The 15,429-nt window shown below is 36.9% G+C and overlaps 1 protein-coding gene across 2 annotated transcripts in view; it reads left to right on the top strand.

Annotated features, from left to right (window-relative positions):
- ANO4 (anoctamin 4) overlaps window positions 1-15,429 on the top strand; it is a gene marked incomplete at both ends in the record, with an annotated part of 224,573 nt that overhangs the window by 10,194 nt on the left and 198,950 nt on the right. Inside the window, one exon of one of the 2 annotated variants that reach the window (XM_079714090.1) lies at window positions 8,342-8,446. The exons of the other annotated variant lie outside the window; for it this stretch is intronic. Coding sequence (XP_079570216.1) covers window positions 8,342-8,446 — 105 coding nt within the window. The remainder of the gene's footprint in view (window positions 1-8,341; window positions 8,447-15,429) is intronic. 2 annotated transcript variants of the gene reach the window in all.

Genomic DNA, 15,429 nt, shown 5'->3' on the forward strand with positions numbered 1-15,429 from the left:
AACCAGTTATTTCTTTCTATATCAGTGATGTTCCACTTTGTAGCATCATTGTTGTTCTACTCTACATTAGGCCTTTTTTTTTCATCTTCCCTTTTTCAAATTCCAGTATTATGTCAAGGCCTGGTCTCAAATTAGGGAAACAGAATTAACTCAGCAAGTACCTTTCACATTCTGTTTAACGCAAGTACCAGAGGCTGTGGGGAAAAGGAGAGAAAAGGAGCAATTACGCAGAGATTTGAAAAAGAAAGACAGTGAAGAAAGACTTGTGTGTTGGCTGACTTGTTTCTAGTTCTGCCAAGATGAGAGTCAAGATTCAACTCATTCTTTAGGGAAAAAAAGTAAACGTATGGCTAATCTTGACCACAATAATAATCATGATACCACCACCTTACGTTAGATGATGCTCCATTGTCTCCAACGGGCTTCCACAAATATTTCTCCTGCATCTCACTGAGTTCTCACAGTGGTCCGTGAGGCAGAATTAGCCCTGCTTTACTGTGCCTCAGGAAATGAAATTGCTTGACGAAAAGTACAAAATTAGTCATTGATGGACCCTAGCTAAAACCCGTGTCTTTAGTTTCTTACGAGTGTTTTTTCCCCCTGAGCCAATTTTTTTTCCTTGAGGGTGAAAATAGTTGAGTGTGAAATTTAGTGTTTTCTCATCACCTTATCCAGAAACAGACATTTTACTGAGAATTGTGCCTGAAACTTCTTTATTGAACCTGAGGAATCTGGCTACTCTTCTTGAATGAATCTGAAGCTTGGATGAAAATATGTATTTATTTTTCTATTTGTGAAACGGATTCTTGGTGTGGCTGGAAGATAAGATCTTCCACATGGCTTTGAGAATATGTGGGAGAAAAAGTATAAGAGCTACTTTGGACCTCTGTTTTATTTCTCATTGCCTTGAAGGTGAATGTGGTATCCTTCTAAACTATGGTTTAGCAATAACACTAATCATCCTTCATTTGAATCTCTTCCTCTTTAAGTGTTTTTTTTGTAAAATGTGTGTGAGTTTAGTAAATAGAGGGGTGCTTAGGAAAAGAAGCTATTTTGAGCCTTGAAATGTGGGCACTGGGATCTGTGCTCCTTGCTATCATTTGCTGAGTAACAAAATTGAGTTTTCTAAAAATACATACCAAATTCTTCCCTTAGAAATTTTCACTTTTTCCCCTTTGCTGAGGGACATATGCACATATTTTGACCTATGTAGTGCATTTAGAGAGAATTTTCTGAAGAATCTTTTCACAACCATTTGAATATACAAAGTGAATAAAGAAAAGGTATCCACAAAGACAACTATTTCTGGAAAGTATTGTGTTTTAATGGAATTTAAAACTGCATCTTCTGCCCAAAGTCTATTTCAAATAACTTAATATTTAAGAAGCTTGGAGAGATTTAAATAACTACTAACTCAAGATCATATGACTCTAACTAGTGGCCTGAGCCCTAACCCTAAACTAAGTTCTTAATCGTGGTAGATAGACAGTTAATAGTAAGCTTCTGCTCTACTTACTTAATTCCCTGAGTTAGAGATAAGAGGCCGATGCACAAGATGGACAGAGCCCTGGCTCTCAAGAGGCTTGTTGTCTTGCAAGGCCATTCTCTTTCATACATTCATCTCAGGCCCTTCTGAAGATTTACTGTGCAAGTTAAAAGAGTAAACAACATTATAGTGATGCTGAAAGTATCATGGTTTCTACTCCGTAACCCCTCCTAATCCTGAGTTTCTCTCTTCCATTCCTAGGCAAGAGTCACTGTTGTCATAGCAACAGACCTCAGCATCTAAAAGATTGGAAGACCCCCATGGAGCCCTGCCTACACTCCCACACAAATCCTTCCTGCCATTTAAAGCTTTGCAGCTCTGGTTTCCAGGCCCTCTTTGGAACTCTTAATGCAGACATTCTGTATAATTTAGATCACTATCTTGCCAATCCTGGGAAACATAGAAGTAATTTTGTTGAAGGTCAGCCATTACTGGCTGAAGCAGTGGGATTATTATTTCCATTTTAGACCTGAGAAATATCCACCCGCTGTTAGCTAAATGTGGTTCTCCAGTAAGGACCCAGTCCAGAATTGGGTCCTTAGAACTACTCAGTGTTAATCATTTGAAGAAATATCTTTAGCTTTTATAGTGACGAGTGTGGGTGAATCAATCTGTGTATTCCTGCTAATACAAAGCCGAGATTTCTTCTGTAAAAGAATGATCTTGCAATATCACTAGATTTATAGTTAAGCAACACTAATATGAAAGAGTGGGATTTGTGTGTCTTTTTACAATAGCACATATGAAGCATCTTCTGTTGTGAAGGTTTTTTAGCTTATGGTACACTAAATAGAATTTGGCAAGCACTATAAATGAAGTTAAGAAACACAGATGGAAAGTTTTTCCAGAACCAGTGAAATATCCCACAAGTAAATCTAGGGTTTCCAATGTCAGACCCTCCACAAGAATTGGGTTCATTTCCCCGCTTCCTTCCTAGAAGACTTATTGTGGACACTGGCTGATATAGGGAAAGTCTGAAAAGAAGACAGGCTATACCTCCCTCCCTTCTTAATATCATTCTCCATCTTAACACTGTCATAGGAACACTGAATTCATTCATGGGGAATTGAAAACACACTCCCACTTTCAAAAATGGTGTCTTTGCAGCCTCTTAAGTCCAAAAATATTACATGTGAGGGTTCATTTTAGATATTTATATCAAGTGTTGAAATATCACTGCTCTCTATTCTGTAGAAAATGCTGCTTTTGAGGATTTGTATTAAATATACCTCTCTGGACAGGAACTACCAATTTTATTTGCAGAATATAAATTGAATGTAGACAGAAGCTTAGATAGAGCATCATTTATTATGAGGTAGTCATGGAAAATACCATTTGTCCCCTTAAGCTTACTTTACAGGGTCCTCTATCTTTTGTCTTTCATGGGGAAGTTAAGATTTGATTTGCCACACTTTACTTGTTTCAATGCGGAGTAACTATTCCAAATCCAAATTACAGGATTTTTTTTTTTACTAAATTGTTTTTATTTAGTATAGGTCCTAAACCTGGAATTGGCCCTCATTTTGCAGAGAAGGACTATATCATTTAAAACTTTTAGGGGATCATGATGGCCTAACACTATGAACCAAATTATTTATATATGTGTAAATAATTGATAATTTTTAAAAGAGCTCAAAAAATTGTCTCTTCATTTTATAAATGAGAAAAATGAGGTTCATTATTTAATGGCTTAGGAACACATAAAAATGGAATTTAAATCCAGGTCAGTGTAGTGTCAAGATATGCTTTTTATATCATTTTGTGTTAATTTGCAAATATAAGATCATCTGTATTTGATTGAACAAAAACATTGAATTTTAAGTAATTTATTTAAAGCCACTATACTAAGGCAATATAATAGAAAAATTCTATTGATAATAATTATTTGATGGGTGAGTGGGGGGCAAGGAGGAGTGGCAGTAATAGTAAGTTATATTGTCTTGTATCATAGCAGAAAACTATGTAACATATATTTGATCCTTAAACAATGGGGGGAGGCAGTTAATCTGCATATAATATATAGTTGGCTCTCCCAGTCAGTGGTTCCTTCCCATCAGCGGATTCAACCACATGCACTCTTAAGTACTGTAGTATTTACTCTTGAAAAATAGTCCTGTATAAGTGGACCTATGCAGTTCAAACCCGAGTTGTTCAAGGGTCAACTGTATAAAATTGATCAAGAAACAATGGGATACACATATAGAGAGATCTAAAGGAAGTAAAAACAGAAACTCTTAAAAGTGGTTGGACTGAGGAAATAGGATTGGGGTTGAAGAAGAGTCGTCCACTGCTGATTTTCATTACAAGCTCTTTGGTACTTGAAGGTTTTCTTTATTGTTTGACAAATTTTAAGAAGAAGGGAAGGGAAGAGCAAATGTATGATTTAGAATATGTCTTTCATAGTCATCTATAGCGGCGGTCCCCAACCTTTTTGACACCAGGGACCAGTTTCGTGGAAGACAACTTTTCCTCGGACCGGGGTCGGGTGGTTGGTTCAGGGAGTAATGCGAGCAGTGGGGAGTGGCAGATGAAGCTTCTCTCGCTCCCCCGCCACTCACCTCCGAGGTACCCGTCCTCGGCCCAGGGGTTGGGGACCCCTGGTCTATAGATAACCTATCAAGATGTGTTAAAGTTGTGGACTAGAAAGGAAAACTGGGACATTTTCTTAGTCTGTATCTACTGCTGTTGCTAGTAATGTGAAATTGCTGTAAAAGAGCTTTAACCGAGAAACTAATATGTTCAAGGCCTTGTCCTAGGTTCTGTAGGAGACAAAAAGGTGGACGCAGTTTGGAGCCAGGCCTGCATCAAGTTACAATCTAGTCGAAGGTGCTAGAGATGAGGAAGAAATCTAGACAGGGAGGACTAGGAACTCACATTTGTCTGTGTCTACACGGTGCTAGGTAACTTTGATGGAAATCATGTACTGTAAAAAAGATAAAATATAGACAGTTATATGGGTTCAGTGGGTGAAAAAGGGTATTTACTTGTTAGAATCAAGAAATGCTTGAAGCACAGAGCATTTAGGAGGGGCCTTAAAAGTAGAAAGGGATTTCTGTAGACAGAGATGGTTGGGATGGGAGAGGAATCGACGTATTTGGTAACTAAGAAGTTCATATTTGAAGCTTTCTTTTGGTCCCTTTTGTATATAAGCATTTAGCTAAAATCCATGTATGCTAGGTACAAATCTAAAGTGAATTTTTAAGATGTTTGCTCAGCTGAAGACGTTTTATTGAATGCACGTGCTGTTATCAAGGTTACTTTTTATCGAAACTACTTTCAGTTTTACTCATACTACAAATCACAATTAAGATTTGAATTTAATGACTCCTATCAATCAAGTGTGAGAAAAGCTAAAGGTAAATTTGGAGATCACATGAATTTTGTTCCTATTTTTCATTTTTAAAAATTGTTCAGTAGGTTCTCCACATCTTTAGGAAATCTTTTTAGCTTCCCTCTGTAATGTAACTTATTTGTTTCCTTTTCTTCGGATTGCACTTAGTTGCATGTCAGTTACTGAGGCCCTTCAGTTTGAAACCATAACATCTTCACCCTCTTGACTAGTTTTTTCAGAGCTTTGTGTTTTGACTCAAAGTCAGAGACATCCATGACCATAGGAAGAAGTCCAATTCTCAACTTTTAGAAATCACACCAACACTACAGGATTAACAATGATTAATTAAATATCAAAAGTCCAAAGTAGACACACAACTTCTTGTATATTGAAGTTATTCAGTCTCTTTCACTTGGGCAGTACGTGCTAAAGGTGAAAATTGTCACCTTGGCGGATTCATTTGAAAATATCCTCGTCCAGTGATCACTCTCCATTTAGGAAAGTGTACAGAAGTCCTTGTTTTACAGCATCCCCTACTTCATCATCTTAGACTTTAGTGAATGACTTACTGCCAGAAATTCCAGACCATTATATTTTATGAAAGTGTATTTTCATAAAATACACTTTTTTGTACTTTATGAAATACGTCTTGTATTTCATAAAATAAATAGATTTTGTATTTCTTCTAGAGCAGAGGAAGAAAAATGCCTTATATTTTAAGGATTCTAAATGCAATCTTAATGTTTAATATGAATAGAATGTTGCATCTTGCAATTTAGAGCTATTTGACTTATATAGGTTAAGAATTGTATTAATTTGGAAAAACTTTTATTATACTTTTATTAAATTAGTTCCTTAATGGTTTAACATCTTAGTCTTTAAGTCTTGAATCCTTAATTTTAAAAACTTAATATCCTCTACTGCCACAATCTGAATTTTTAAATAACTTTAAAATATTTTGTGTATTGTGACAAACATAGAAAAAAATAAAGAATAAAACAAAATATACCCATTTCACAGCTGAGAGAACTTCTGTACCTAATGCAGTATTTTCTTCCTTTTCTAGTCATATAAAATGGTGTGGTTTTTAGTGTACTTGAGATATATCTATATATTTATCTGTATCCTTATATCCACTTTCTTCACTTTTTTCTTCCCCACGTCTTTAATATTTTTTAAAGACAGACTTTGATGACCTGAATGCCTCTTTATATTGCTTCTTTTGTGACTTCTTATGCTCTTACCTGTCCTCTAACAAAAAATTTATTAAAAATTATGGAATTTTAGTTATGAAAAATTACAGTTATTTCATAGTCATAACTACTTCCACATGAATTTATGAACTCCTGTGACAAACAGCAAGTAAATAAATTGGGCTTCTATTTATTAGGCTATTTTAGAAGTCATTTGCTTTTTAGGTTATGTAATGACTTTTGTCCTGGTCCGAAGTCGTGGACTATTGTTAAGTCCAGTGAAAATTGGTAAATTTTCTTATTTCTAACAGCCTGTGTTTTTGACTGCTTGGGTATGTGTGATTTTAAAGACCAGTTAAGGGCATGGGTTGGTATTACATCTTTACAACTTAGTAGCTTTTTGGGGCAAATTACTACTTCTTACTGCACCTCCTTTTCAAGGTTAGAGTAAAAACTAAGTGAGATAATAAAGTACATAGCACGCAGCCTGGCTGAAAAGTGGTATTGAATTTTTTTTTTTCCCCTGTCGATGTCATTGTGAGGTCTTTGGGTCTTTGGTTATTGAGCACAACAAAGGTGACTAGCCTTAGTAGAGGTTGAAAAGCATCAAAACTTTTCCCTACCCATTCAAGGTAGCTGGCCATGGTGGAGAAAAAAACAGATAGCCCATTTAAATTCTGGGCCAGCAGGAAGACATCTTTGTTCCGTTCCATTGAGAAGCTTAGTCTCACCAATAACTTCAGACCTTGCAATGAGCCAACTGAATGCATGCATTTAAAAATTCACTTCTGTGTCTGCAGTGCTTAACTGTCACTCTAAATGCATGCTGGTCCCAAATAATTGACTTATGGATTCCTTCTCATTATTCAATGGCTGAATAGTTTCTGTAGAAATGCCAGTGTTGCTATAATAAATTATTATGGATGATAATAGTAATGGCTTCCATTTACTGAGTGCTATGACAGCTAAGAGCTTTTCATGCATTATCTCATTTAGTCCTCATGGCTACTCTGTGTGACTGTTACTATCACCCATTTCATGGATGAGGAAACTAAGATCTAGAGAGATTTGGTGTTCCCTAGTAAGAATTTGAATGCTGGTTTGTCTGCCTCCAGAATCTGAGCTTATAGCTTTACTTGTTACTCTCCTGCCTTTGTTTCATAAGTACTGCATATCCTCATAAATTTGTTCCATCTACATTAGTTGAGGGCCTACTCTGTGCTAGACACTGTTCTAAGTGATAGGTTATAGCATGAAGACAAAAGTTCCTGCCCTCCTAAAGCTCACCTTCTATTATAGTTACTTGTGTCCATCCCCCTTCCAGAATGAGTGTTTTTGTAAGATAGTAACTGTGTCTTATTCTTCTTGAGTTTTAGGGATGTAACTGAAATTTTATTCAAGGCTAAGAATAATTCCTGGGCTTATAAAAGAATTATTTCTACAAAAATTTTGGAAGCTAGAGTGTGCCCCATTTTATTTATCAGGCTCTCTGTTTATTTTAGCACTGACGTTTAGCCCTTCCAGACTCATCAGATTGGAGATGTTCTTACTGATTATTTTAAGAAGCATTCAGAGATTTATTATTATTAATGATAAAGCTACTTTTTGATATCTTGGTTTCTTTGACGTCCTTAAATATTGTATAGGTGTGTGGAGCAGCATAAAAAAACCCTCTTTCTTTAGAACACACCAGAAATACATTGGGCAAACCTAGTACAAGGGCCTTAACTACTTCATAGAATAAATTAAAGTATTCTGGTATAATTGAAAAGTAAATGATATAACAGGGGAAGTCCAACTGTGAGAGAAAAAATTGATACCGTTTTTCTGTGATATCAAGAATATTAAATCCTTTCCTTTAAATAAATTATTACCATTTTAAGGAAGATGGTTTCATAAAGTATTAGTGGTGAATGTCCCTTTTTAGCCATGTAGAAGCTGAGAATAATTTTAAATGTCCTTGGGTGGAGGCTAGCATATTATATTCTTCACCTAGGAAATCATCCATAAATACTATGAAGTATGTGGTATTTTAATAAAGTAATTGCCTTATTTTTGCCTTGGAAATACAATTAAACCTTTGTGGTCCCATAAGGGGCAAATGGCTGGTAATGTTCCTCATTTTTTAAAAGTCATTTGTCCACGTGGGAGGATCATTGGCAAACCAGCTGGCTGTTCTTTTTAGATTTTGACATTGCTTCTCCTTGGGACCCTGATGCTGGGCTATCTGATAACCAGTGCAAATTCCATGAATATCTTTCCTTTCTCTAGAAGGAGGTGTGGATTTGCAAAGCTACCAGCTGGATATGCAAATACTACCTGACGGGCCAAAGAGTGATGTGGACTTTTCAGAGATTCTTAATGCAATACAAGAAAGTAAGTTTCACTCCAATTTTAAACTCACGTGAAAGGAGAAACTGTTATAACACTTGGGAGGGGTAATTAAACTAGAAACCTTAGATCCCAAGCTTTAAAATAAAATGATGTCTTAAAAGAGATGCTGTGTAAAATAATTTTGATACCAGAAGAGATGGTTAGTGAAATGCTGGTTTAATTTTTGAAACTGAACCACATAGTTTTGGGGTCTTCGATGAAGCCTAGTGGGAAAACTGTAGAGGGATTATAAATTCTGTATATTTAGTATGCTATAATATTTAGTAAGTAACTGGGTATTATATTTTTTTAGATTCCTTGATTAATCATAATCAAAGAAAAATCTTTAAGAAAACAGAATACTATTCCTTCACTCAGATATCAGTAGTAAGAAGTAAATGTTGACGCAGTAAGCTGAAATGAGGAGAATTTTATTCTCCAAAATGGGTATTGGAGTCATTGATGCTGGGCTGTGACCGAGAAGTAAATTCCTCTTTTCTAAGCATTTTGATTAATCAAGGTTTACTTTTCTCCCACTATTTTATTGTTATACAGTTTTCACTAAGAACTTTATCATAATCAATACATTTGCTCAAGTTAGAGATTTAGCATTGAGGATAGGGCTGCAGTATCACATACTAAGTCATCAGCATTCGTGTTTTGCTGTCAGAGCTCTAATTCTAGATAATGTTAGTCTATTAATATCAAATAGTATTATGTAATATTGGATTTGAAGACTGTAGACTGGAAGAGCATTGTATAAAGAACTACTGCAATCTTTTGCTACTTTTAGTTTTTTGACATTGCATTTCTATACAATGAAATACATATTTCTAAATTATATTTATATTTCTATATTTTCTGTGAACATTTTAAAGCATTTTAGTACTATTTATCCCCTTTTGTCATTGCACTACCCTCCTGACCTTATGGGGTAATTAGTATGTCCACTTTACAGGTAGGACAGCTCAGGGTGGGAGAAGTTAAGTGCCGACGTAATAAGATAAATAATGGAGACCAGAGTGGAATGGAGAGTCTCCTACCCTTCATTTAATTCCTTCATGAATGTACTTGGTGTAGGGTTTAAACACTGAGGTGAAGGATCCTGGAATTGATGAAGATGAGGCTGCTTCTGAGAGAAATATTTTTAATGAAGACTATAAGAGGACCAACTATTTGTTCTGGGTGGGCAATCCCTTCATACTAGGTTACTGAATAAAAGTGAAAAAATGTCCCCGGGAGAATAAAAATCAAATTAATAGACATTGGAAAGAAATTAACTTTTCATGGAAAGTTATAAAATTGTGTAATTACTTCCTTTGATTTGAAAGATGATAGATTATATTTTGCTGAAAGGATTTTTTTAAATAAATGATAAAAGCTGGCTTCTATGCAGATATAGGAGATGAACTTCAATTTTTTTAGGGCTGAATGAACTTATATCAGGACAGGAATAAAGACTCAGACCTACTAGAGAATGGACTTGAGGACACGGGGAGGGGAAGGGTAAGCTGGGACAAAATGAGAGAGTGGCATGGACATATATACACTACCAAATGTAAAACTGATAGCTAGTGGGAAGCAGCCGCATAGCACAGGGAGATCAGCTTGGTGCTCTGTGACCACCTAGAGGGGTGGGATAGAGAGGGTGAGAGGGAGGGAGATGCAAGAGGGAAGAGATATGGGGATATATGTATACATATAGCTGATTCACTTTGTTATAAAGCAGAAACTAACACACCATTGTAAAGCAATTATACTCCAATAAAGATGTTTAAAAAAAACTTACTTATCAAAAAGCTAGTATTATTGTAAAAAAATGAACTAAATGTTCATAAGACTATTTTTATCATAATTTTTGTGAGCACACCTTAGTAAAAACACATTTGTTTATGATGTTAATTGTGTTTTAGTTTAGAATGGTGATCTCTTTATGAATAAGTAGAAGAGTACAAGTTTGTGAGAACTTGATATTTAAAGTTAAAAACAAGAAAAAGGAAATATTCATTTTAAAAAGCAAATCAAGTTTTTATAGGTTTAAGAATTTTCCAATGTTTGAGAATTAATCTGTTTATTTTCTTGTTTAAAAAACAAGTTTTATGCTAAGTAGGTTTGGGAAGCTGTCCACACAGTCTGGGGCAACTCTGGTAAGAAAGATTTAGGCCGTTTATCTACCTTCAGAGTCTAACTAGAGATTCCAAATATGATTCAGGTATTTAACCAGTTCATTGAAATTTCTAAGTATAAAAACACATGGTTTGGTTCTTCAAGGGACTGTGCCTTAGATTGTTTATAGAAAGCTTTGAAAGACCAAAATATAAAAAAATGTAAAAAATATAGGATTTGAACATCAGTAAAACTCCTTGTCTGTTACAAATGTTTTTATTGGAGTTAGCAGGATGATGGAAATATTTCACTGTTTCTTAGAATTTGTGGACATATATGTATGACCTTCAAGATTGGGCTAGAAGACTCTGTGTGTGTGTGTGTGTGTGCATGTTTCAAACATTTCTTGAGTGTCTTAGCAGCCATCATAGTAAGTGCTCTCCCTTACTGTCTCTTGTCATTGTTAAGACAACCGTAATTAATAGATACTATTTTCTCCATTTTAAAGGTGAATATACCTCCCCAGGAGATATGATTAATATATGATAAAGTCAATATTTCATTGTATGTCAGTCCTTGTTATGATAAATAAAAAGTGAGATAAAAATGATTAGGAAAAAATGAACCACTTTGGATTTTTACAATTTGATTCTTATGTGGTTACATCTTGATGCAAGAATTCCTCTACCATGCTTCTACACTGTAAAATACATTTACATTTTTTCCGATATTGCTTATGCCTAAGTATAGCTTCATCTGTTCAGAAGAAGATGCCTCAGAATGGTTAACCATCCATAAGTTGTTTTTCAACTTCCTCCATATCAGATGTATGGCTTTAGGAAGGAAAGAGTTATTTTACCCATCCATTCATGTATCCATCTCACCTGTCCTATGCCAGGTACTGTACTAGGCATAACACTTTAAAGCAGTGGTGGACGTTTTGGTGCACAGTTAGATTCAGGAAAAACTTTGTCTTATTGTTCAAAATGAAAGCAACCCATTTGCTTTCTAGGAGAAAAGCCTTTATATGTGGCAGTCTAATGTAAGGGGATACTTGTGTTTGGGTGTGTGTGTATTTTTTCCTTCATGTTTTTTTTCCCTCCCTTTCTATTCTCATCCCAAGTTAGCAGCCAGGTCTCTTCAACGCCTTTGTTTCAGCAGAGTTATTTTTTTAAAAATAAGTTTATTTATTTATTTGCTTGTTTTTGGCTGCATTGGGTCTTCTTGCTGTGCGCGGGCTATTCTTCATTTTGGTTCCCGGGCTTCTCATGGTGGTGGCTTCTCTTCTTGCAGAGCGCAGGCTCTAGGCATGTGGGCTTCAGTAGTTGTGACATGTGCGCTCAGTAGTTGTGGCTTGCGGGCTTTAGAGCTCAGGCTCAGTAGTTGTGGGTCACGGGCTTAGTTGCTCCACGGCATGTTGGATTTTCCCGGACCAGGGCTTGAACCCATGTCCCCTGCATTGGCAGGCGGATTCTTAACCACTGTGCCACCAGGGAAGTCCTCTGCAGAGTTTTGTGTTGCCTAAAGTTCCTGCCTTTAGTTCTCTGAAAGTCTGAGTTCCTGAGTGCCTGATGCTTAGATAGGAGAAGAAGAGAGAGAGAGAGAGAGAGAAATAGACAGGAGGAATGTCCTAAGACAGGCTTCCTTGGAGTGTCCTGCAGTGGTAGCATGGCTTCTTGTAGGTGGGTGGGAAGAGAGGGAGTGGCTGTGTTGTGTGCCTGGGGGGACTGTGCCTGGGCCACCTGAACTGCCAGCCATGGCTGAGATTCTGCATCCTGAGGAAGGAACAGATCCTTCAGCATTCAGGGAACTTTGGAGGCTCTGGGAAGGCAGCAGTCTCATCTTCCTGTTTCTTTGTTGTATACCCAGTTCCTTGAGTAGAGTATGGAGTATAGTAGCTGCTCAGTAAATTTTGTTAATGCATGAGTGAGTGAATTCCACTGTAGACTCACAAAGGGGGCAGCTCAGCAGTAGCCAGTGGAGCAGCTGGGAGACCAGAGTAGTTTGCAGAACCTCTAGAACATTTGTGCAGTTCTGGATATGTGAGGTAGAGGAGTGGGAATGTCAGCAATGACTGAAATGAAACTGTCTGCTGCAGATGGGTTCGTTGTATCCTCAGATGGGAAACCTGTGGATATAGAGGACCAACTGTATAGACTATGGGGCCTCCTGAGTGGCATTCATACCCTGACAGACTTTATTGTGATATAGTCCATTAGGTTCTAATGGACTAGGGAACGAAAGAGAGCAAATAGCAAAGTATTTGGAAGGAGAACTGGGAGGTTGGAAGGATTATTGGATGATTGTTACACTATAGTCAGACCCTTTGTGCCTGCATATGCCCCTAAGCAATCATATAGCTGTTCCCACATTGGTGGTGCTCTTGCTTCTGTGGGTGATGAGACTTGGTCATTTCTCAGTGACATCCAGTGAGTCCTTTTGCATCCAGTGTCTTGAGCCCTGAGTTCCCATTGTATTTTTAATCCACATGGCTATGCTGTTTCAAAGGGGAAGATGGGAGAGAGGGAGGAACTGACATCAGTTGAACATCTTGTCTGGCAACTCTGTGGCCGACTCTTGACCTGTATTAGTTTATTTAGTCTTAAACTCTCTTTGCCTTAATTTCCACATCTGTAAAAGGGAGGCAGTTATAGACAATCTATGCAAAGCCCTTAGTGCCTGGCACATGGTAAGAGCTGTGGACATGTTGGTGGCCACCTTGTCTTCATTCCTCTCAACAATCCTCTCTGGTACGTTGTAATATCCCCACTTAAAAGGTAAAAAAATTAAAGCTTGAACAAGTTAAAGAACCCAATCTAATAGTAAGTGGGAGGACTAGTGTTTGAACTCAGGTTTGTCTAAATCCAAAGCTCACGCTCTTTCCAGAGAAGGGACAATTATGGTCAGTAGACTTTTAGGATTTTTAATGCACAACATCACTGATCTTGTTTCTAGTTGTGAAAAGGGAACCGAGGCTATTGAGCAAAGTTTGCATCAGGTATACAGTCCTTCTCTAAATATCGTTCCCAGTGCTGTAAGAGGTGCCATCATTAGCTGCCTTGTTACAGAAGTGACCAAGGTGTCTGTCTTTTCTTTAGAATGGAGCAATTGCAAGAGGAGCTCTTCTTAAGGAACACGCTGTCTTGGGAACAAGTTAAGGATCTTGGCCCCGTTGCAGAGTGTATTGTGGGTACCCCATGCCGTCGTGTATGCTCAGTAATTTTATAAACAGCATCCTTCCCAACCACACATTTTTTAAAAACTCATGACTTGTTTTTTTAAAGGCACATTTTGAATCTTAAAGCATTTCAAGTTAACTTTCCACGGCAGAAAAAAAGTGCCTGCTCTCAGATCTGTAACCGTTAGAACCCCAGCTTGCTTATCCCAGTTTTTCTTTGGGGAAATGTTAACATACCTATTTAATTGTTGCCATAACACAGTAGCAGAGGTCTCCAAACTTTTTAAAAGTTGGAATCTGTCTTTTCCCCCCCATATATTTTTATATATAATATCAATAATATTGATATTATGTAATATAAATATTATATAATTAGAATATAATTATATATTATATTATCACATATAATATCTGTGTAAGACAGATAACTGAGCTGCTTGGAGTAGGTAGGGGTAAAAGGTGTAGGACTTTGCGCAGTTTCCTTTTTGGCCTCCATGGCCCCTGAAGTTCCTCAAAAGAATCTTGGGGTTCCCAGGAACACACTTTGAAAATGACTGACCTATTAGAAAGGAATAAAGCCAGCTAAGGAAGGATTTATGTCCTTTCCAATGATTTATTTTGAGTTTTCTAAATTAGGCTTACTTTTTCTTCTTCTTGGTCCACCAGGCAATCTCTGCCTTAGGGACGTTATCAGATTCATTTGAAGAGTAGTGAACTTCTAGAGGGTCCTAGTCTTGCTAGTGCCATATAAATGCTAAGCAGTGTTTGGTTTTTAAAATCCCAGCCTAAGGTTCTCAAAGCTGTGCTGAGGCTGTGTGTTTTCCTGAATTTTTAAAAAACATTTAATCTGATCTATTTGTTAAGTTTGTAAGAGTCAGACTTGTTGGGCTACAGATGTAAAGTCTAGCTTTATTCAGATAAATGTTAAAACTGTGACAACCGTTTGCTGGTTAAATGACTTCCTGTTCTTGAAAGCCAAACATGATTTAAGAACAGTAGAATGCTTTCCACAAAACCAAGGAGTCAGCTAGAAATAGCCTGGATTTGGGAGTCGGACCTGGGTTCAGATTCATCTCTGTCACTTATGAGCTGTGTGACCATACTTAGCACCTCTGAACCTGGCTTCTTTCTCCTACTGCCTGTCTCATAAGGTGTTCTGAGGATGAAAGGAGAAAACAAGCCTCACCATCCTTCACACCTGGTTGGCTCTGAATAAATTGTCGTCCCCTCCCACTTTCTTCCTACTTAACTCTGAATCCAAGAGAAAAACAGATTCTTTCAAGCAATGGCACTGAGATAATTAGAATAAGAAAAAAATGGCAATTGATATCATCTTAAACTAGCTTTTCTTTTAAAACGGGCATTGAGCACCTCTTCTTTGCTAGCCCTTGTGTCAAATTTGGAGCTGCCTTGGGTCTTCACCTGAAAGGAACCCTAAATTTAAAGATGAACTGGTTATAAAACAGCCAGGTAAGTGTTTAAATTGAGACATGAACAATCTTTTTTCTTTTTTTTTTCATTTTCTAATGAGGCTTTGAGGTCAATATGTAATACCTTCAGAATTCTGCCCATCAGATGTAATAATTTGGAACTCGGGATAAAAATAGTATAATGAACTGGCACGCTGGAGAACAAATATAGATACTTGGATTATACTGCACAGCCCTTTCCTGTCTTCTTCAGTGACCTATAATTTCACTTT

Source organism: Hyperoodon ampullatus (assembly GCF_949752795.1).
Source record: "Hyperoodon ampullatus genome assembly, chromosome: 11".
NCBI lineage: Eukaryota > Metazoa > Chordata > Mammalia > Artiodactyla > Ziphiidae > Hyperoodon > Hyperoodon ampullatus.